The sequence below is a fragment of the Parambassis ranga genome, chromosome 7 (assembly GCF_900634625.1).
Source record: "Parambassis ranga chromosome 7, fParRan2.1, whole genome shotgun sequence".
Classification (NCBI taxonomy): Eukaryota; Metazoa; Chordata; class Actinopteri; family Ambassidae; genus Parambassis; species Parambassis ranga.
Genome location: NC_041028.1, coordinates 524,090 through 545,484, shown reverse-complemented (window position 1 = coordinate 545,484; position 21,395 = coordinate 524,090). Strand labels below are relative to the sequence as shown.

Sequence of the window (21,395 nt, the reverse complement as noted above, 5' to 3'; positions counted from 1 at the left end):
TCCCTGCCCACCAACACTCAGATTAAAGCTGGCTACATGCTCCATAAACTCTCTGAGAAGCACCGTTACTTCTTGACGTCAGACCACATCGACTCAAAGGAGAATTACACAAACTGTCCCTTTAATCAATATTGTAGCATTTTTTAATAGTTTTACAACAATTTCCTGTAGGAACCTCCTGAAAAGAGACTTTTCTGTCGAGTCCTCCAGTTTAAATGGTGATAAAATATAGAATAATACAAATTCTGTCTTTTTTATTGTATTTTATTTCTGCCTCTAACCTTCATGACTCCAGCTCTGTTCCAGCCCTGTTCTGTGTGTAAATGAGGTAATAATCTGTGTTTGTACACAGCGTGCAGTGTGGGCCCGTTACTGCAGAGGAGGCTGGAGAGTCCTGAAAGGGTTAACAGGAGGAGGCGCAGCAGCGGTCAGCTCGTTTGGGTGGAGTGAAGTTTACATATGAACTACGGCAAATTAGCCCGGAGGAGCGCGCGATGACAGCCTGAAAAACCCGCAGAAAGAGAGCGCCACGGGCCGGACCAAGACGCGCCAGGAGCCGCCGCAGAGGCGCAGCCATGGGTGACGTGAGCGAGGAGTCGCTGCTGGATTATTTCTACTCGGTGGGAGGAAACTCCGGCAGGGTGAAGAATGCAGATCTACTCAAGACATTTAAGCCTTTCATTGGCCACAGTGATCTGCAGCTGCGCGGTGAGTAGCGCCGGGATTTACCGTACATGAGGCCGCGCCGCGCCGCGCCGCATCCTGGGCGCGCGGATGGGGGGATGAGGGAAGCCCCGCGTGTTTGCAGGACGCCCCCCCACCCCCACATACACTCATCTTTTTGTGCTTCTCACATCTGGCTTCCATCAGAAGGATGGAGTCACTTCCTCCCTCAGACTCACAGGAACCAGGAGGCTCCCTGGACCCGCAGCGGTTCAGGGCCACTCCGCGCTCCTCTCCACCCACCAGCTCCTCTCCACCCACCAGCTCCTCTCCACCCACCAGCTCCTCTCACTCTTATGCAACCCCTGTCCTGAATCACTGCTAACACCACACTTTTCCTTCTTCTGCATGTTTGGCTGCTATTGACCAACGGGGCTTGTGTAACCTCGCTCATGTACACCCTGATAAAGCCACAGTGCTGCAGGGAAATGGAAACTTTTGGAAAAAGCAACAAAAATAGAACTTTAATCGGAGAAAATGCCATTTCAGCTTTGCTACAAGGTCTGAGACCACAACCGCTCATCTGATGTTTAAAGATAATCGCTACAAAAATCATAAAAATAATAAAAACATTATTAAACTATAAGCAGCAGAAGTCTATACTTTAAAGGTCCACTCTGTGAACTTCAGTGAACTGAACCTGATTTGTTGCCGTAGTGTAAGTTTTGCTGCCATGTTTCTAGAAGCCCAGAACAGACACACCAAACACTGACAGAGAAGCTTTTTAACTAAAGCAGCGGCCATTGTAACGGCAGTTTGCATGCTCACCACTAGATGGCACTAAGTCATGCTCACTGGCCCTTTAAGAAGACGTTTCAAAACAACACATGACCATTCTGACCACATCAAATCCTTCACATCATGTGGTCAGATCCAAAGCTTGACGCATTTTGAGTGTTCGCCTCATGTCTCTTTATGGAAGCCTGTGCTTTAGTTTTGGGCTGCCACCATATTGTTTTTTATTTCTGTGAAGCTGTACTGACCGTATGTGGACGGGCGGCGAAGCCTTTAACGAGAAAAGAGGTTTTCACCTATGCCAACATTAGCTGAAGCGATGTGTGGGTGTCTTAGCATCCTATGGCTCTTTACATTAATTTTGGTAGCAGAAAGACTGAATTATTATTTGTTTTACTGCCGTCTTTCCGCTCTAGTTTGTTGGAATGTGTTTTAAAAAGACGTCTAATCTCAGCTCTCCCTTTGTCTCTGTGTGAAACACAAACATATGACGATTATCCACAGTGACCTTGTGTCCGTCCAGATGCCGTGTCAGCACTGCAGTTGTTGACAGAGGTTTAGAGCGCTGCCATCTGACACACCGTCCAATTAGAGAAGTGCTTCCCACACGCTCAGCCGCTGTGGTGCGGAGCAGCTTTCCATGTTGTAATTGTGATGATAGGGTTTTAATCATAATTAAGTCCACATGCATGAATGGATGTGGAGCTCTAATGGGGCCGCGTTTCCATCACTGAAACTGGGGCATGCTGGGAAGTGAAGCGAGTGGGGGTGAAGGTACATACATGTGTGTGTGTGTGTGTGTGTGTGTGTACACACCTCTGGCTAATAAATACCCAGCATGTATGCCCACTGTGCTAAGCTAGCAGCTCTTCTGTGGCTTCCTGTTGTTGTGAGGGCAACTGTCTCACTGCTAAACGCTGTTTCCGCTCACGCCAGGAAAAGGAAACGCTCCGATTGTCCCGAGCTGCGTGCTCACGCTCACCTCTGCATGAGTGGAATACCTCCGCCTGCAAAACAGCCTGATAAGCAGGCACACAGTCTGACTGTCAGCAGCCTGTAAACAGCGGCTCTATCTGATCTGTGTGGATCTTTGGTGCAGAGGATCAAACTTCCTTCCTCTTTAGCCTGAAGACTGTAACACAAAGCAGACAAAGTGTAAACACACACACACTGTGTTTACCTCCTCTGTGAGGCCTCTCTAATAAAATCTGAATCTATCTTTTTCCCCCCAACAGCTAAATACAGAGAGGAGTTCAAGCTGGTCATCGACCGGATCGCCGTGGTGAAGTCAGAGAATGTAAGTGAAGGATTTGACCTTTTCAGGAAAAGATTTTCTTCCTCACATATAAACTGAGCGGAGAGTCTCCTAATCTGTTTGTTTTCATAGAACTGTTTGTACCACTGCTATCGCCCCAAGAGACCGCAGCTGCACTTAAAAACACCGAATTCCAACTCAGCTGAGTTAGTCTGCATGGATCCATCCAGATTCTAAGTCAAATGTCTAGAGGAATAATTTGCCATTTTAAGGATCAAAAACACAGAGATGCTTAAAGACCTGAGAATAAATGGCACAGACATCGATATATAAACCGGCAGACGTTGCACTTCTCTCGCTGCTTTCACTTCACGTCAGGTTTGTTGACAAAGCTGAAAGAGCTGAATAACAGCCTGGAGAGGTAGCAGAGGGAGCCTCCTCATGCTAACATGCTAACCATGCTGTGGCCTAATCTACATAATATAAAACAGTTCTGATCAGGAGTTCAAAAGACAGAGACGATCAATGAAATAAAGCAGCTGATCAATGAGTTCCAACGCTTTCAGCTCTGGATAAGTGAGGTCAAAGGGCGTCCGAGATGTGACAACAGGATTAGCCAAGACTTATGAACCTCTAACTCCTACAGTAGTGGCCGCCATTTCTGTTCCTTCCTGTCGTTTGTCTTTCGCAGGGCGAGAAGTACCTGATTCTGAGGAAGAAGTACAGACAGTTGCTGACTGAGCGAGACGCCAAACATCACGAGACGGACGGAGGCCGACAGAGCCCGGCCCGACCGACGGCCGCCACCGCACAGTGGGAGGTGACGGACGCCGTGACGTCACGGCCGCCACCGCAGCAGCAGGAGACACAGGACGAGCCCATGTCATGTGGAGAACCCGACGTGAGTTTAAAAAAAAAAAAATAACTGAGGCACAAGCTGAGAAATGATGACTCTGCCATCGCCTCGGCCACACACACACACACACACACACACACACACACACACACACACACACACACACACACACACAGTGTGTTTACTCTTTATGTAAGCATTTACTTCTAAACAAGCCCGTCTTTGTTGGTGCTCTCTCGCTCTCTCTCCCTCTCGGGGTGTGTGTCAGTGTTTTATGACACAGAGACACTGTGGACGAGCACTAAGCTTTGTTGAAGAAAGGTCAGAGGGCTTATGTCTTTACATAAAGCCGGCAGTTTAATGCACAGCAGCACCGAGCAGTTTGACAATAAACGGAGGGTTTAATGCACTTAATCCTCTGCACGTCCTGCCACATATTGTTCATGCAGTAAACTAAGGATGGGAGATCTAATGTACAGTGACATGTGGTGTGTGTGTGTGTGTGTGTGTGTGTGTGTGTGTGTGTGTGTGTGTGTGTGTGTGTGTGTGTGTGTGTGTGTGTGTGTGTGTGTGTGTGTGTAGACACACAGCCACGAAAGCATAAACATTAACCGTCACTCAAACAGAGGGTGGAAACCAAAGCTACATGCTAACGCTAACTGTGAACCCCCCTGACCTCAAACTAAACGTATCACACATCGGGGGGGGGGGGGGGGGGGGGGGGGGGGGGGGACATGTGGTCACGCTTTAATCACAAGCCTAAACCTGTTCCTCCATTATCATGGTTACCATGGCAACAGGTCCCAGAAATAGCCCAGAGTTTGCTTTTTTATTTAGGAAGGACAGGTGCCAGGTGATTGGATGAACCGCCCTGTCAGTCAACCAATCAGATCAACAAAGGAAGAAAAACAACCCACAGAAAGTAAAAAGTAGCGCATCACATGCTAACCGCTAACTGTGGTCTAATATAAAACATTACAAGCAAGCGTGCCCATAACTGCTGGATCCTGACGACAGCTTCATGTGTGCTTAACATCACGACCACAAGAGGGCGCAAAGCTACGAAAACAAAGCGTTATTGATGTGTTTTTGTCGGCTGGTTTGTTTTGATTCTGCGCCTGATTTCTGAGAGCTGACGAGTCATTCAGTCGGTTTAGCTGCAATAATCCAAACAAAATGATACCTTATAATATGTACATTATATATTAACTATATATTTTAGATGCATTTGAAGTCATCAGCTCTGGGGAACGTGCGAGGGTCTTTTAGGGTCCAAACAGTAAAGTTAAGTTGAGGTTAGTCTTGAACTCAATCTGTTGCAGAACTAAACAGATAAAATACATGATAAATATTTCAAACACACAGCTGGTGCTTCTGCAGGTGTGAACCAAACAAAATAACAGTTTAAGAATGTTTCAGGCACTGACTGTTACCTGTCACTGTATGTTATGGTGATGTTAAAGACAGTTTTAGAAGAGACTGTTTGTTGGGGGTAAATCTTGGGGAGCAGTGGCTTTCCCTCCTTCTACCAGCAGGTGGTGCTGAGTAGACCACCTGGCTGCTGTGTAACCTGCAGTGTGCTGACTGACTGAGTGGGAGGAGAACCAGTTGGGGGAGAATCTGCATTTAAATGAAGCCGCCTGTTATGATGTAAAGCAGCAACATGTTGGACCTCATTAGAAACATAATAATCATTGAAGAGATGCACGGCTGCTCCTGCAGCGGCCCACAGCGCTGAGCTCTGTGGACCCAGGTGTTAGTCCCTGTTCAGATGACAGACGCTACCTGATGGTTTTATATTTATAAGAGCAGCTGAGCTACACAATGTTCCCACGGTGGGACAAATAAAGGTTTCATTTAATGCATTTCATTTAATTTAAATAATCTTAATCTGAGGTCAGCTGTGAGCTTAAAAAATTCAGATGATTTACTGACATGTGAGAAAGTTGGCATTAAGTGCACACTCACGCACACAGTCACAGACACACACACAAACACAGTCACAGACACACACACACGCACACAGTCACAGACATACTTGCAGATACACACAGTCTCACACACACACACACACATCAGCAGACATGACAGGTATCAAACTGTTGTTTCTTTAAATAAACATCAATCCTGCCCAACGCTTTCCTGTAAAATGTGTAACTTAAAATAAACTGGCCGCTGCAGACAGTGCCTTCAGCAGCTGTCCCTGCCCGGTATCAGGCACCATGTGACCCCTCTTCATCCTACTTCTGTCTCCCTGCTCTGCGCTGCCTGCTGCTCCTATAAGCGGCCCTGAAAGTCCTTCATCGAGCTGTGAAGTCTGTGACGAGCACACAAAAATCACCTGTAAGCTCACAAAGGCCAAACACAAAGCTACTCCAACATCTACAGTGTCTCTTTAAGAAACCTTTTTAAACATGGGGGCACGTCACCTGCTCGTACTCAGCACTGTTTCCAGGGGGACCAAAAAGTGACGGACCTGGCGTTAAAGTTTTTTTACTCTGATATTCCTGCATGATTCTTGTTCTGACCCACTGCAGAGGTCCGTCACTTTTTAGGGTCCCCTCAGAAACATCTGCCCTGCCTGGATACATTAATAACAGTGTTTAAGTGTGTTTTCTGGTCTTTAGAAGAAGTGCTGAAAGTCTTTTTGAAGTCTTTGTCCCTCTTCACTTGCTCCCTTCAAGCTGTATTTTGTTTTCATGTATTACTGGTCTGTAATAAGTGCTGAGAAACGGGCATGTGCCAGAGTGGAATGGGCTGCATAAACACCAGCCCTCCACTTCCCGTGTTCGGCGCGCTGACGTGTGACAGTTTGTGCGAGCGACATGAAAGGCCCGAGTGTCTCTGTGTGATCTGAGAACAATTAGCAATCAAAAAGAAAACTCTGCTGTCTCACATAAATCAGCCAGAATGACACGTTTACACTCTGCTACAAGGCCACGTTCATTATTGTTGGAGTCCCTCTCCTCACCGCAGGCGTGTTGTTTTTTTGGTTAATTGTTAATTGGATTGTTATTCATTACCCCTCATGTGTGAAGCCGTCACCTCCGTCACCCCCTTTCTGCTGTCTGACACCCTTTGGTCACATCTCGCCGGCTGGAAAAAGCATCACAGCAGTGTGAGCGGTGTGTGTGAACGTGTGGGTGTGAGTCATGCTGTGCGAGCTGATACAGTACAGTTAACTTGTGTCCCCCCTGACTAATCTCTCTGTCTGTCCGTCTGTTCCAGTCAGAGTCCGAGCAGGACGAGGAGGGGACGGGCAGCATGGGCTCTGCCGCCGTCGCTGTGAGTCCTCTTCATCCATTATTCTACATTAACTATGAAGTCCTCACAGTTTTAGTTTCTCTTCCTCTAACATGATGACTCGATCTTGTGAACACGCGTCCTCTCTCGCTGCAGTTCTCGCTAAGCAAACAATAAAAAGTGCTGCAGCGTCATCATGGGCGTCTCCCACACACAGTCAGCAGTGACTCGGTCACTTGTAGGAAATGGATTAGAGGGTTCGTGGCCTCAGCACTATCAGAAGCACCCACAACAGGATGTGTGTGTGTGTGTGTGTGTGTGTGTGTGTGTGTGTGTTCTATAGCTGGATCCTATAGAGAAGGACTGGATCTACTCTGCGGCTGGTGCCCGGGTGCCTGACCTCTCTCAGCTGCTACGACAGGACCCTTCTTTGGCAAACAAGAAGGTAGCGCCGCCTACTGCTCTGACTTGTATTACACTGTTTTTTTGTCGCTTACATATTTTTGGCTATAAAAAAATGGGAAAATAATAATATCATCCAGGGATGTCAGTGCCACAACGTTTTACGTCCAAGAAACACAAGCGTATGGGAACTATTTTCTGTCAGTGTTCATCCACTTATGATGATGGCAGGCTTCACCATGTGACAGCATGACTGGATGTCAATGCTCACATCATTCATCACAGGCCACATATTTATCCTTTCAGTACTTCCTGTAGTTTTGTGAGCATGCTCAGTTTTCTCATACCTGCATCATCTACAAAACCTCTGAAGTAACTCAGGAACTGTGCACTTAAAATGGAGGAACTGAAACTACGTGCATTTTCCCCCTCTCTCTGTGTCGTTTGTTTGTCTCGTTTACTTGATAGAGACAATAATAATCTGTGATCCAGGCTAAATTAGCTGTGTAGGCTAATTTCCATCTATTGTTCCATGCTTTTCAAATGCAGGCTAAAAAAAATCTAGATTAAGAACAAGAACCCACAGATCATAAATCATCATCATGCAATCAAGTTATCAAGGGAGGCTGCAGTGATGCTTCATGTTTGTTCACCTCAGAGTTTGACTGCTGGGAACTGCAGTGTGGAGTTTAACAAATCATCAATAAAGGGCCTGTTAGTTCCTGCAGTGGAAAAATGCCTCACGGATTCAAAATGGCGCACAAGAGTACTGGTTCAGGAGCTATCGAAGCAAAACAAGGCTGAGGAACCGGGAAAAGAGCCAAAGACTCAACAAAAATCAAACTGTTCACTTTGCCCACCCTCACTTCACCATGTGGTGCTCCTGGTTCTGTAGCTCCTGGACTTCAGGAATCATTTTAAACCCTCCCGATCCTGAGAATCCTCCTGTTTGTGATTTTACTAACACTTGTTTCTGTCTTTTCGGCTGCGGTGGAACCAGGACTTCACCTCAGTGAGTGTTTCTTCATGAAGTTTTAATGTCCTCTGTGTTTTTGGATGCTGTTCATCACATGATTATTTCTCTGTCTTTTTTCTCCCTGCGGCTCCTGACTGTGACCATGAACATCCATCTCAGGGGGTAAGTTTCCCAGAAGTTCACTTCCCACTTTTGATTGGACTCTTGTTACTCGTTCTTGTGTAACTTTCACAGGCTCATCCTGCCATGATTTTTTTTCCCCTTAATAGCGTTCTGAGAACCCTGTGTTAAAACATCCAGATCGCGCATTTCAAAGGTCCACTATCAAAAGGATTATGAAAGATAGCTTTTTAGCTCCTGTGCCCCCCTGACAACCCAAATCCTTTTATTTGTCTCCCTGTGCGCTTAAGAGATTTGAGCTCATGTTTGTTGTCCCTCCCCTGTGTCACAGTTCTCACACCGTCCTGTGGCCGCGGCGGACCACCTTCTAAGAGCGGCCCTAAGCCTCTGCCATCTCCACTCGGACAAGATAGCACGGCTCGCCATTGAAGTGCAGGGAGATGGGGAGGGGGGAGGGGATTAAGGAGAGTCTTAATGCCCCACAAAGACTTCACCCACTTAAAGATAATCTGAAAGTAATAGAGCAGGCTGGGATTAATTGTAGAACAATGCAGGTTGTGTCCCTGTGAAGGTGCTAAGTCCCCCTCGGGCCTCTTTGATGTTGCCTTCAGCCTTTCCCTGTCCAGCAGATGCCTTTCCAGAGATGACGCACAGAGATACAAACTACAATGTCGCTCTGTGAAACCCAGAGTTGTTTCCTTTGATTTGTATCTGTCGTAACTGGAAACTGTCCCAGAGCAGCAGCAGCAGCAGCAGCACAGGTCCTCCCAGGACTGAAGGGATTACTCTTCATCCTGGGAGGACTTAAGTGTTTCCTGTTCTGGCCAAATGTTTGTGAGGATCAGATGGATTTCTAGATATGCCTCTTCAAACAGTGAACTGCCTGGCCACAGGTCCTCTCACCTCCTCTAACGCCCTCTCTCTCCGTCTCTCTCTCTCTCCCTCCCTCGTGACGTGGGCCGCCTTCGTCCCTGCTGTGACCGACTTCTTCCTGCCGCACAGTTTGTAAGTACATCATTGGCCCATCACTCCTCTCTCTGCCTTCCTCCACATCCAGGAAAGGCTTTGTGCCTCCTGTCGCTGTCGGCCCTCTTTAGCCACCACTTCCCTTGTCATGGCGGGCGGCACAGCCGTCCCCGAGTGATCGGACAGGTGGGGGGGCCACCTCAGTGGGCAGGAACAAGACGTGGCAGCATCCTGTTCGGCCTCGTCCATCACTCCTGCCCACCGAGAAACCCGCTGAGCCGCCTGTCAAACTGCCCTTTGGCCAATCTGTCTTCAGATGTGACAGGTAGGGGGGGGGGGGGGGGGGGGGGGGGACTGACAAAGGAGATGGAGACACTCCAACCAGACAGCATCCATCACAATCTGTCTCCCAGACGTGTGACACAGAGACATGTGGGAACATACTGCCTATACCCTCCGGTGCAGACGAGGCGCTAGCATTTTAGCATCACATCATCTGAACACAAACAGTCAGCGAGTGGTTAGACCCTGTTTGACTGGTGCCATGAGGTTTGTTTGAGCCTCAAGAAAAGAACATCACCCTAAAAAAGTTAGAAAGAATCTTCACATCATTGTTTAGCCGAAAGACCTGGTAGGAAGTGTATCGTTTTACCACCAGGTCTGTATGGACACACTGAATCTGACGTCAGGATGTCACCTGCAGCTCTTTTGCTAACACACATCATCATCTATCAGCAGCCGACATTTGGTGGCACACTTGTAAATATTGGACGAAAGAAGCACAGCAGTGCCGACAACAGCTCCCAGAGCAGCTCAGCTGCCGTCATTTGGAGCCCCTCAACCAAAACATGAACCACATTTAACGGGTCTCATCTGCCTCAAAATATCAAGTGTTCTGTTTCTGATTGGCATTCGTCATTCTGGGAGGGGAACTGTTGCCTCGACAAACAAACTGACTTCTTCATGGCAGAAATTCACACAGGATCCTCTCAGTGATTAAGGTTCCATGTGGCCAATTGGAAGCATATAAACACCTCTGAACTTCTGGGTGAAAACATACTGTTTGGTGCGTCATATATATTTTTCTATCCTGGTTTGAAACTATAAAATAATACACAGTAACTACTTATTGATTATTTGTGCGACAACGATTGACTAAAAATCTTCTTAAGCATTTTTTTCCATCCAGATGGAGTTACCGTCACCTTTAGCTTTGTTAAACGGCCTTTAACTTATAAAACACAGGCTTGACAGCGCAGATGTTTGTTGTTAGCTTCAGGTTTCAGTTTGCATTAACTGGCATCAGGTCTGTTGGAGAGTTAAAGCAACTGATACAGTCTGAGGTTCATCTATGAATCCTTTGAGGGTCTCGTGCAGTTAACTTGTAAATGGTTAATGTTTGGTTTTCCGTGTTATGGATCAGGCTGCAAAAGGCACGGATGTGGTTACTTAGCTTACATCTGTGCCGCCGTGCTTTCACCTGCTGATAGCCTGTAATTATGCAGCTTTCAGAGCGCAGGAGAGCCGAGGAGATCCCAGCTGCAGCCGGACAGGTGGACGTGGTTTGCACGGGACTCGTGTTTGTCTTGTACGTCTATTATTTGCACATATTCTCCTAGCGTCTCTGTGGCCCGTAGGCTCGTGTTTCCCCTCCTTGACGTGTGCTGACAGTAGTGCGGTGATGTCTGGGTGGGTCTCCCCTCTGCGGGTCACACTAACATCATCAATCTTCCCCCCCGGTGACAGGCGGCCAGGCCCCCCAACTGTGGGCACAGTGCTATGTTGTTTTGTAATTAGGCTCCGTTAGATGGCAGGAAACCATCTCTCCAAGCCCTCCTTCCTACCATCCCTCCATCCGCACGCTCCCCTCTGTGCACAGCTGGCCCCTCTGCCCTCAAACAGCCAATCAGGCGCCGCCCCTGCTCACCGTCCACAACTTGTAATAACGCTGCAGCGATTGACGACGCACACGAGTAACACTTTCTCTCCTCACACAGACCGCTCTGCACTGGGCTGCCAAACACGGCAACGAGGACATGGCCAGTCTGGTGGTTAACGCTGGAGCTGACGTCAACATCAAATCAGTGAGTGACGGTTGTTTTTCTTTCTTTGTTAAAGGAGCACTCAGAAACTCACTCAGAGGAGGCTGAAATATCAAGAATAAAATGTTCACATTTACTCCCAGAGTGCATTCTGGCTACAAACATCCAATCAGAGAGCTTAGAATTCTACCTAAAGGTGCAAACATCCAGACAACCAAGTAACTGTACACCTTACGAGTACAGACGTTACAACAGGCAAGATACAAGAAAAAATCTGCAGTTCCCACAAATCAGAGGCCTGACCCTGAAACTACAGTTTTTAAAATTCCAACTACTTAAAGCTGCGTTTCCGTCATAAATTCAGTGTCATGCACGGTTTTCCTGTTTCACTGATTTTATTCCTGTTTTTCTTTTTTCTTGCAGCACGTGAGTACACGGGCGGGTTCGGGTCTGTACAGAGAGCTCAGTAGCATCATGGCCGCCGTCCTGCTCCGCCGCGCCCCCTCGGTGATGTAATGATCTCTGTGCAGCTCCAGCTGTGCAAATGTATTACAGCAGCGTGTGCTGTAGGGGGCAGCGGGAGGACTCTGCTAATAAATCATGTCATGTCACGTTAATTGTTTCCCAAAACAGTGCGTCTGTGTGCCAGCATGCACCGACGCTGCAATTTTCAGAGAATTACTGAGCAATTATGTTTTTATCATTATCTGCTGTTTCCATAACCTTTGCTAATTTGTATATTTTCTTCTGTTTTCTCATGGCGGCGCTCGGGCCTGGGAAACCTGCAGGGGGTAGGTGCTGAAGCTTTTCCAGCTCTGAACTCGGTGTGCGTCAGTGAAGACAGCGTTGTTTATGTGTGTTTTCCTGGTTTTTTTGCAGGGATACACACCTTTGCACATCGCGGCGCTTCACGGCCATCACCACATTCTCGACCTGCTCGTGGGGACGTACGGTAACCAGCGCTTTCTTTACTCCACACCGGGCCAGACGTGGGCCCGCCTCACCCTAAGATGTTGTGTTTCAAAGCTAAAGTTTAAGCCTCTTCCTCAGCTTCTATAAAAGCTGCTTATCAGCTGAGGTGTCGGCACGCCGCGACCTCATGTAGGTAGTTTGTTTACTTTCAGATCTGGAGGTCGTCACCTGAAAGCTTTTGGTGTAAGGTGTCAATCAGCTAATCTGAGGGGTCTCAGTTTTCACTGATTTTTTTTTCAGGAGCCAAAAAAAACTTGCGGGACTACAGCGGCCATCTTGCCTGCCATTACCTGAACATCAAAGAAGCTGAGGGTCCGGAGGAAGAGTGCGAGCTGCGTGAGTGCCTTAAACATGCTCAAAGTTCTGCTGCTAAACTGCCACGAGAACGTTTGTTTCTTCTGCCCTCAGAGTTTCAAGTCACTCAGGCCAGAGAGCGCAACAAGAACAGGAAGCTGGCGTCGCTGTTCCACTCCAAGAAGAAGTGGGGGTCGGCGGAGGAGCTGGCTCCGATCGAGGAGGAGAGGACGGCGTCACATCAGCTCGCCCTGCCTCCATTCAGACCCAGAAAGTTCTCACGCTAAAGGACGCGCAGACTCCTGAGACAGAGGCGGTTCTCACACCAAGTATTAATACGTGCATATTTATGAGCTTTAACTTTTTCATACGTCTTATTATCAGTGTTCCTGCTTATACCACTGAAGTATTACTTTCATTTTCAAAATGCTAAACGCCTCTGAGCTCAGACGATGTGAGCAGCTCTGACAGGAAGTCAGACTTTCAGATTTTAGATTAAACCGGAGATGTTACCGCTCTTCAGATCCCTGGTGTGACGAGCCTTATGAATATATTTTGATTTATTTTCAAATGCTGACCTGCCTCCCCTCCCACCATTGCCTTAGCAATAACTCAGCTGTTTAAAACTTATTCAAATTATTTATGGCTTTAAAGGGAAAACACACAGACATCATGGATGTCCCCTAGCCTTCTCCTTTTTTATTTTGATTATAGCTCTCTTTTGCATCCTAATGAGTCCGTTGGGGGAATAAATAAAAAAGATCTTTACACATCTTAAAAAGGTTCAAATTATTTTAAGCTTCAAAGCAACAAATTTATTTTCATCTTTTTCTGCTTTCTCAGATGTAAAATGTCCAAAGTCAGACCAAGACGGGACCAAAGTCATGTAGCGGGATCAACCCATTGGATGAAAAATCAGTCCATGAATATCAAATGTTTGTTAGGATGGAATTCTAGGTGATCCTCATGTACTTAAAGTGGAGGAAAAATAAACATGTTTTGAAGTAAAATGGCGGCGCATGTAGCTGCAGCAACAGATGGGGGCACACCTCGGACAGTGCAGCGCCGCCATGTCCGCTGACAAAGGTGGAAAAGGGAAGATGTGGCTTTAAGTGGCTTTAGACTTTCTACGATCGCCTCTAATGGCCTCATTTACATTAAACATCCAGATGAAGGGACTGGAAACCACAGCTGCACACACCCCTGCTCTTCACATCCAGGGTGTTAAAGATTTATTTTCTGCTACGACGCTTGTTTGTGTGAAAAATCTAAAACTGTACCTGCAGGTTTTCAATGTTTTTGTGGAATATTAAACTTCATTTATTATTCATAAAACTTTATATTTGTTCATTTTAAGTTCACTGTGTAGCCCACAGGACCAGACCTCACATCGTGTTTGCACGGTATTTATATAATGAAGGTATTTTTGTTGTGTTTTCTGCCTGGTAATAAAGCGGCTCACGCTGCAGCTTCTCCACGTTACTTCTTCTTCTCTTTCTTTGCAACAAGGGCGGTTTTTTGAAGCCCCCCCTTTGATCTCGCTTAAACTACCTGACTTTGTGGTCTACAGATGGAGTAAATATGGGCCCTGCTAACTCTCCATACGGCTTTAGACCTTAATTCCTGATTAGCTGAAAAGGGCAGCACTTGCTTTTGGGTCTTGGGTATCAGACGACACAGAGGGGAACAGAGGCAAGTGTTTTTGTGCTTCATTTTTGAAGCGGGGATGTTGGGAGGGAGGGGGGATAAGAGGGAGTTTCTGTAATAGATACTTATCTTACTGCCCTCAAGCCCCTCAAACAAAGTCCCCCTCTGAAGAGATTATAACCCAGGGAGGGCACATTAACTCTAATCCGATGCTTTGAGGCCTTGCACCCCCATACCACCCTCTGCCCCACTTATTCCAGCCCTTCTGTTGTTGTGTGTGTGTGTGTGGAGGGGGGGGTACCTTGTATCTGGTGCATGTATGAGTAAGGCCTGTGGCTACACACGAGCACTGTGTGCATGTGTGTGTGTGTTTGTGTGTGTGATTCGGGTGGGGGGGTGGAGGAGTGACAGTTTCAATAGCACGCTGACTCTAATGAAAAGCATTGAGGGGTGCATACTGCTGTGTAACTGATTCCTCTCTCTGAAGAGATTAGGCGCTACATTGTTGGTGCGGTTGCTCATTTCCATGAGAGCACAGCCTCCCACCAGCCGCTGCTAGGCTTTGTTATTTTGAGTTGGAAAACACAGAGCCCAATGTCCCGGGCTTCCTTGTTACCATTGTTTCACAAATAGGCCAAAATGTAGATGTCATGTCACAGATGCCCAATAACCTCATTAGCTGCTCTCTGTGAGGCTTACAGGAAAAATAATGGATGCATGAACTTCAGTTTGTTCAGAGTATCTGTGCATAAAACAAGACATTTTATTAAGAAGCAGCTGCAGCCCATTACTGCCTACTGTTAGCATACATGTGCAGGGTGGAGACGTGAACATGATGCACGTTATAAAAGGAGCCCCCAGTAATACATTATCCTGCATTAATGGTGAATATGAAGGGCTGAAGAGACAGTTTAGCCTAAAATATTCATATCTTCCCTGATATTTGAGATATTTGCTGTTTATATTTTTGCCAGGACATTCAGTACAATTAGGAGACTTAACAACCCTTATTTATTTTTTAAGCCTCGTAGGCAGAAATCTTTCCAGATGCCTGCAACTCATGACAAAACAATCCAGATAAGGAAGAACACAGGAGGTCCTAGATTCATATCTTGAGCTACACCAAAGCAGGACATCGAGATCTAAGCACAGGATTTCCAAATACTTGATTCACAATGTGAATATTTGGCAGTAACCAGTAATTATGATGCATCATAATATGTTCAGGTGGAACACAGGGACTCATTATGTTTTCTTCACTTTATACACTAAATTATTTAAAACGTTTTTATCACGTTTTTTTTTTTACATTGACACTAATTTGCATGTTTCTGTGTAAATGACTTCAGGTAGCTGCTCTGTCACTTCTCATAAACTATCAGTAGATCTAAAAGTAAACTGATAACGTGCACTCAGTATTAGTTTTAATAAACATGAAAATTTAAATAACAATTACAGAACAAAATAAAGTTTTATTTCAAATAGGTTAAAAGAAGACTAATGTAGTTCTGTAAAGTTTTATTCAACAGTCATTAAACAGACTGAAGTGTGCCTCCTAAGGTTAAACAGTAAATACAGTATTGAGACTTAAGTAACTCTTAAAGTTCAATGTGATTTAGACCAAATGATCAAACTTTCATGGGAATCATGTCTAAGGACAAACGGAGCTGCTGCTGTCAGCTCTGTCCACCGTTTACTGGAGTCCTCATGGAGCCTCTTCATCAAATGCCTGCGTTATTGTTTTGGTGACGTCATTAGCTGTTAAAACGATCTGTCCGTTCTGGCAGATCGCCGACACGTTCAAATCCTTCACGATCATTTCTCGTCAAATCGCACACCCCTAGTCTGAATAGGACTTTTTTGAAACTAAAAGTGGATAAATTGTAATTTGTGCTTTTTAATGAGACAAAAATAATCAATAATCAGCTCTGCAGGCCAAAGGACAACTATCAATATTTGATTTTTAGTGCAACTTGAAGGCAGTGAAAACTGGTGCAACGCATCACATGTGTGCATCTAAACTGCATAAACGCCCTGCTAACAAGCTAATCTGCAACAACGCGCACACCGGGGATCAGCTCTGCCCGGCCTCCTGCAAACTGGGCCAGGCCTCTAGCTGAGGCATCCCGGTGGGCCCCCAGCATCAACCCACCGGGGCCCTGACACACACGGGGACACACCACCACCACCAGCAGCAGCAGCAGCAGCTGTCACACCGGCCCATCATGGGCAAACCAACGCCGCCTGTCACTCACTCAGCGGAGGGCCGTCAATCAGCCAGCACCCAGGAGGGAGCTGGGAGGCGGGCCACTACCCGGCCCCAAACAAAGACATACTTACATTTGCAAGCGGTTTCAGCGCCACTACTATTTTGAAAGAATGATAGAGTGGCCCTGATAAGAGTAATGACAAAGGACAAAGACTGGAAGGGGGTCTGGGAGGGAGGGGGTCAGATAGTAAAGAGGTGGGAGAGCTTGATAACATTCACACTTTGCTTACATCTCTCCATTTGTGTTGGTGCCCCAGGAAAATCCCATTAAGGAGGAAAATTAGAGTTCTGCTCAGACCCCATTATGCAGTTGTTGCCAATTGACTGTCAGTGCTTCTCAAGGAGGAAATCTGCAGTTCAGTTTCAGCCACCTGAGAATTGTTTAACAGCTTTACACACATTTCTGTCTGGTGGTCTTTAGAAGCTGTGACTCTCAGCCCACTTTCTCTCTTTTAAGTATCAACAAAAATAAACTAACAAGCACTAGGTGTCGCGGACTCTGTGGATTCTCTGGAGGCTTTTGTCGTGTAGTTCACACCTACCTATGAGCTATTCTAATTGCATGTTTAGTCCCTTTGTCAGGCTGCAGGTAGGGGGGGTGCCCTGAAATTGAGGTCACCTATTGTCCCGGCCTGTTTATTAGACCAACTCGCCCCGTCATTTTGCATTTTACCTTAAATCAGAGTCATACTTTACTTAAGTTCTGCTCAGTGCCTTCTAGTGAAGGAGGATTTGTAGATAAAGGAGGCACTGTTTCAGCACAGGCTGTTATCAGAGCCTGTTTCCATCCTCCGTGCTATCTTGTACTATCTATGTGTGGGTACACTGAAGGACAATCCCCTTCCATTTGGCCACTCTCCTCTCCTCTCCTGTAAACGACCAACATCCTAACAGCAAACAGCGCAACCCAAACCTGTCAGAGCAGGGCCGACACCTGCATTGTGACCAAAGCTGCCAAAAGAGGAAGGGACTGCAAAGAAGTTCCACAGGAGGGACAAAGGCTGCCGCCCTGAGCTGTTTGTGTTGTCAGATGTAGAGCACTGATGCCATAAGCCTTCTCCTCTTTGCTCTCAAGTTGATCCATTGTTGCTCTTGTACAAATTTGCTTTAGGCTCTGTGGACCCCACCCAAACAAAATTCCTCCTATCCCTTCACCTTTGCTACCTTCTTTTTCTTCCCCCCTGCCGTTACCCCCAGCAGCTTTCCTGGCCTTACATCTGTTTAATCTGCCCTTAATATCATAATAAACTAAATATTAAACTAATGCACGGGACAGGCTCAACATGTGGCTTATATTCAATAGTCCACTCATTTTTTTACTAATTTTTTCATTATTGTTTTGGTCTAAAAATGGTCATAAAAATGTTAATGATAAATGATAATGATAATGATAAATACTGTCTGCAATTCTGTCTTTTTAAAGAAGCTTTTTAAAAAGACATTTTATTTTGAGATAGAAAATGATCAAATTTTTTATACTTTGAATATTAAAATGCTCCTTGGATAGTTTGCATCTGCTGGAAAGTTTGGGCACATTCAGCAGAATATGAATATTTAACATTATTCTTAAATCACATCTTGTGTTTTTAGGCAGGAGTGTTTAGTCTTTACCTGAGTAAATTTTTTATTTTTATTTTTTTTTTATTTTAGATACTTTAGTAATCCCAGAGGGAAATTGCTTAAGGCTGCTGCCAAGCAGTGTCATACAATGACTAGCAAGGCACGCCACAGGCTAGGGTCTTGCCCAAGAACACACAACACGCCACTGCTGCCCCAATAAAAATAATTTGATAATAATCCTCCACTACAAATAACATTTCTGTGCTCAAAATCTTAATGATGCCAAAAACATACCAAAATAGTGTTACAGGTTAAGGATACTTTAGGTAAATATCACCAATACTTTAAGTGTAGAAGTCAAACTTTGATATGTTTGGTGACTAGTATCTGTTAAAGGACTATAGTGGATGTTTATGTCTAAACATGTAACAGACAGTGATGGAGGATCTCTATGTTAATTAACATTAAAATATATAGAAATCTGTTCCTCTCTGGAGAAACTGCAGATACTTGTTCTGTAACCATCAGAGGTTTTATTATTTGGAGACAGGCGGATACATTAAAGTATAATGGTGCAATAGTTGACTCCTTGAAGCTGGACAAACATCAATCAGTCAATAAGTTGAATCAACCCTGCTGCCAACAACCATATCACCATCACATCTTCCCAGAGGCAGATTTTATTGCAGGACCTTTGAAATTGTTAATAAGCATGAAGTTGCTGCAACAAACACAAACACTGAGCTGAACTGTGGCTCTTTTGAAGGACATGCAGCAGAATAAGAAGTGTAATCTTCTCCTCTTATCTCTGCCCCCCCCCCCCACACACACACACACAAACGCATTAGCATCTGTTATCTCACAATTATCATATACATTAGTCAACACCTGTTTCACTTAACCTCGTTTAATTAGGGCCATTGAAACGTTGCGCAGCACTCAAAACAAAACCATCCGACCAGTGGAAGGACAGTTTGTTACACTTCAGTCAATAAATAAATAAATCAATAAGCTTCTGCAGCGAGGCTGCTGAGCTTTACCGATAACTATTACATCCATATTATCGATTATGAACCAAAAGGAAACTTTTACGCGTGCGTTTTGGTGCTTTTTATGCGTGCGTAAAAGTTGCTGTTTTTGTATATTAGCGTAATTTAAAGCCATGGAGACGGGTAATTAGATTCACCCAACGACAGATCTGCAGCCGATGAAGTGTCAGAAGTGACAGCAGAGCCTGGCGGGATGATGTTAACTGAATTCAGCTCCTTTTTCTGAACTCGCCGCCGATTAGTGCGAGACGTAAGAAGTGTGAAATTCGTCATTTAAAAAAAAACATCAAACGGTGAACACATGAAACACACAGATGGAGCTATAACGAAATACTTCTACTATTATCAAGACCAATCAGGGGATTTGTGGAAAAAATACTTTAGGTTTTTGTGCCATAAAGACAACTCTTTGAATTTCTATTGACGCTTCTAAAGAAAAGTTGCATTTGAATTGAAAGTTCTCAGAAATCACGGCGATGCTTCAACATATTTAGCCTCTCCACCAACACGCTAAAAGGAACAGCGGAGGGCTTCTTTGATGGGATTTGTTGCGCAGTGAAAGCTGTAGGTCTTTTGAGCGTAGTTGTCAGTCAATACCAGTGGGCCCTCCCCCTCCTCCCCCTCTCCCCCTCACACTGGCAGCTGTGTGTATAAATAGATCCAGCAGGCTGGATGTGCCATTCACACTCAGACTAGCTGGGACGCAGGAAAGATGCCCGCATCGCAAACTGGATTTGGCAACTTCTTCTTGGAGAGGAACATCAGCATGCCGACTGGATATCAGATCCCGGTGCTGGGGTGCCCGCCGGGCGTGCAGCAGCAGGCTCAGCATTTGGCAGCGATGGCAGCTGGAGTTCCCATAACATACTCAGGACTACAGGGATACAACTTTATCCCCTATGCACACCACAGGCACGTCGCACACATGGTGAGTTGATGATTCACGGAGTGTCTTAGTCCCAGAGGGTGATCATTACCACAGTAACCCGGACAAAAGTCTCCAAGTTGTACTAAAGTCAACAGATTGTGCGCAAAGGTCCCTCAGCTCGTTCTAACATCCCCTCTTTTTATTTTCCAGAACAACTTCGACCTGAAAGCCGCCTCTTCCTACCACCACGCTCTGCTGGCCCGCGGAGGGCCATACTACCCTCCATATCGCCCGGGAGCAGCCGAGGACCCGGGCAGGGTCGCCAAGGTGGCCACCCGAGAGAGCACCGGGGCGCTAAAGGCCTGGCTGAACGAGCACCTGAAGAACCCATATCCCACCAAGGGGGAGAAGATCATGCTCGCCATCATCACTAAAATGAGCCTGACGCAGGTCTCCACCTGGTTCGCCAACGCACGGCGCCGCCTGAAGAAGGAGAACCGGGTCAGCTGGGCGTCTAAGGGGAAGTCAGACGAGGAGGATGAGGAGGAGGAGCACGAGGGCGAGAGTGACGAAGACGACAGTCCTCTGACACAGAAGTGTCATGTGGATGAGCGCGATGAGGCAGAGCCTCACACTGACAGCGCGGACGCCGCTGAGCAGGTGGAGGGCGCCCTGGACGCACCTGTGGACGCGCGCTTGGAGATGGCGCAGCAGGCAAGCAGCGCGCACGAAGACAAGAAAGACTCTGAGCACTCAGCTTTGGACAGTAAAGAAAACACAGTCAGCCAGAAACCAAAAATCTGGTCGCTGGCAGAGACCGCCACCTCAGAGACTGTGAAGAAACCCCTGGACAGCGCGTACCACCCGGCCGGGAGGCTGTGGGCGGACTGGGCCTCCAGAAACGGGCTGTTTGTTCCTCCGTGTTACACCGCTCATGAACTTGTCTAAGCTGGTTTTTAGACACAAATAAAAGACTCATTTTTCCCTTTTGCACTTTAAACTTCAAACCTCAGGGACGCCCTGATGTTTGCAACGAAATAATGTCGTCAGACCAAAGATGTTGTGGTATTGTAAATAAGTGTAGATGTATTTTTCCACCACTGCGTTGTAAATTATGTTTCCTTTGTCGAATCACGAAGAAATATTTTTGCTTAAATAAACTTCTAGCGAAATTTTGACTGATTTGTATTTGACTTCAAATCATACGCATCTGTGTAGGATATTCAGACATTTGATTTCATATTACAGACTATCCTTTGAGTCGGATTGTTCCTGTAAATGGAGCAGAAACAATAGGTTCATTTGCATATCAAGCCCATGGCTAAACCTTCCTTAAACAGGTTTCGACTTGTTGCTGGATAATCCCCGCCATTAACCATTACAATGGCTTCTTTAAAGTACTCTCCATAACTATGAAA

At 46.0% G+C, this 21,395-nt stretch overlaps 2 protein-coding genes and 1 long non-coding RNA gene across 5 annotated transcripts in view; 2 read left to right on the top strand and 1 right to left on the bottom strand.

Annotated features, from left to right (window-relative positions):
- The window catches only part of LOC114438862 (uncharacterized), a 29,131-nt gene that overhangs the window by 7,085 nt on the left and 651 nt on the right, over positions 1-21,395 (bottom strand). The gene's annotated exons all lie outside the window — the stretch shown is intronic.
- LOC114438860 (ankyrin repeat domain-containing protein SOWAHA) lies at positions 391-13,919 on the top strand. Of its 3 annotated transcripts, XM_028410473.1 has the most exons (12): positions 400-708; positions 2,694-2,755; positions 3,405-3,614; positions 6,798-6,854; positions 7,156-7,257; positions 8,215-8,232; positions 11,274-11,360; positions 11,742-11,744; positions 12,107-12,109; positions 12,198-12,270; positions 12,531-12,626; positions 12,699-13,919. In XM_028410473.1, exons 1-12 carry the CDS (start codon positions 576-578, stop codon positions 12,869-12,871), a joined length of 1,017 nt encoding a protein of 338 aa, XP_028266274.1. In that variant the 5' UTR covers positions 400-575; the 3' UTR covers positions 12,872-13,919. The 3 variants fall into 3 exon arrangements, with proteins under 3 accessions (XP_028266276.1, XP_028266275.1, XP_028266274.1); XM_028410474.1 differs by lacking the exon at positions 8,215-8,232 and having other exon boundaries at positions 397-708; XM_028410475.1 differs by lacking the exons at positions 8,215-8,232; positions 11,274-11,360; positions 11,742-11,744; ... (2 more) ...; positions 12,531-12,626; positions 12,699-13,919 and adding an exon at positions 7,873-8,208 and having other exon boundaries at positions 391-708.
- On the top strand, positions 19,808-21,017 carry irx7 (iroquois homeobox 7). Its single transcript, XM_028410476.1, has 2 exons — positions 19,808-20,037; positions 20,188-21,017. The coding sequence occupies exons 1-2, from the start codon at positions 19,822-19,824 to the stop codon at positions 20,923-20,925; spliced, it is 954 nt and encodes a 317-aa protein (XP_028266277.1). The 5' UTR covers positions 19,808-19,821; the 3' UTR covers positions 20,926-21,017.

What these genes read in the sequence shown, in the direction of transcription:
- irx7 (XM_028410476.1), top strand. Translation starts at nt 19,822, where the DNA reads ATGCCCGCATCGCAAACTGGATTTGGCAACTTCTTCTTGGAGAGGAAC. An exon ending in ACAGGCACGTCGCACACATG is followed by an intron (nt 20,038 to 20,187) that starts GTGAGTTGATGA and finishes TTTATTTTCCAG; the next exon opens with AACAACTTCGACCTGAAAGC.
- LOC114438860 (XM_028410473.1), top strand. Translation starts at nt 576, where the DNA reads ATGGGTGACGTGAGCGAGGAGTCGCTGCTGGATTATTTCTACTCGGTG. An exon ending in TGGGCTCTGCCGCCGTCGCT is followed by an intron (nt 6,855 to 7,155) that starts GTGAGTCCTCTT and finishes TGTGTTCTATAG; the next exon opens with CTGGATCCTATAGAGAAGGA. An exon ending in CCTGCTCGTGGGGACGTACG is followed by an intron (nt 12,271 to 12,530) that starts GTAACCAGCGCT and finishes TTTTTTTTTCAG; the next exon opens with GAGCCAAAAAAAACTTGCGG.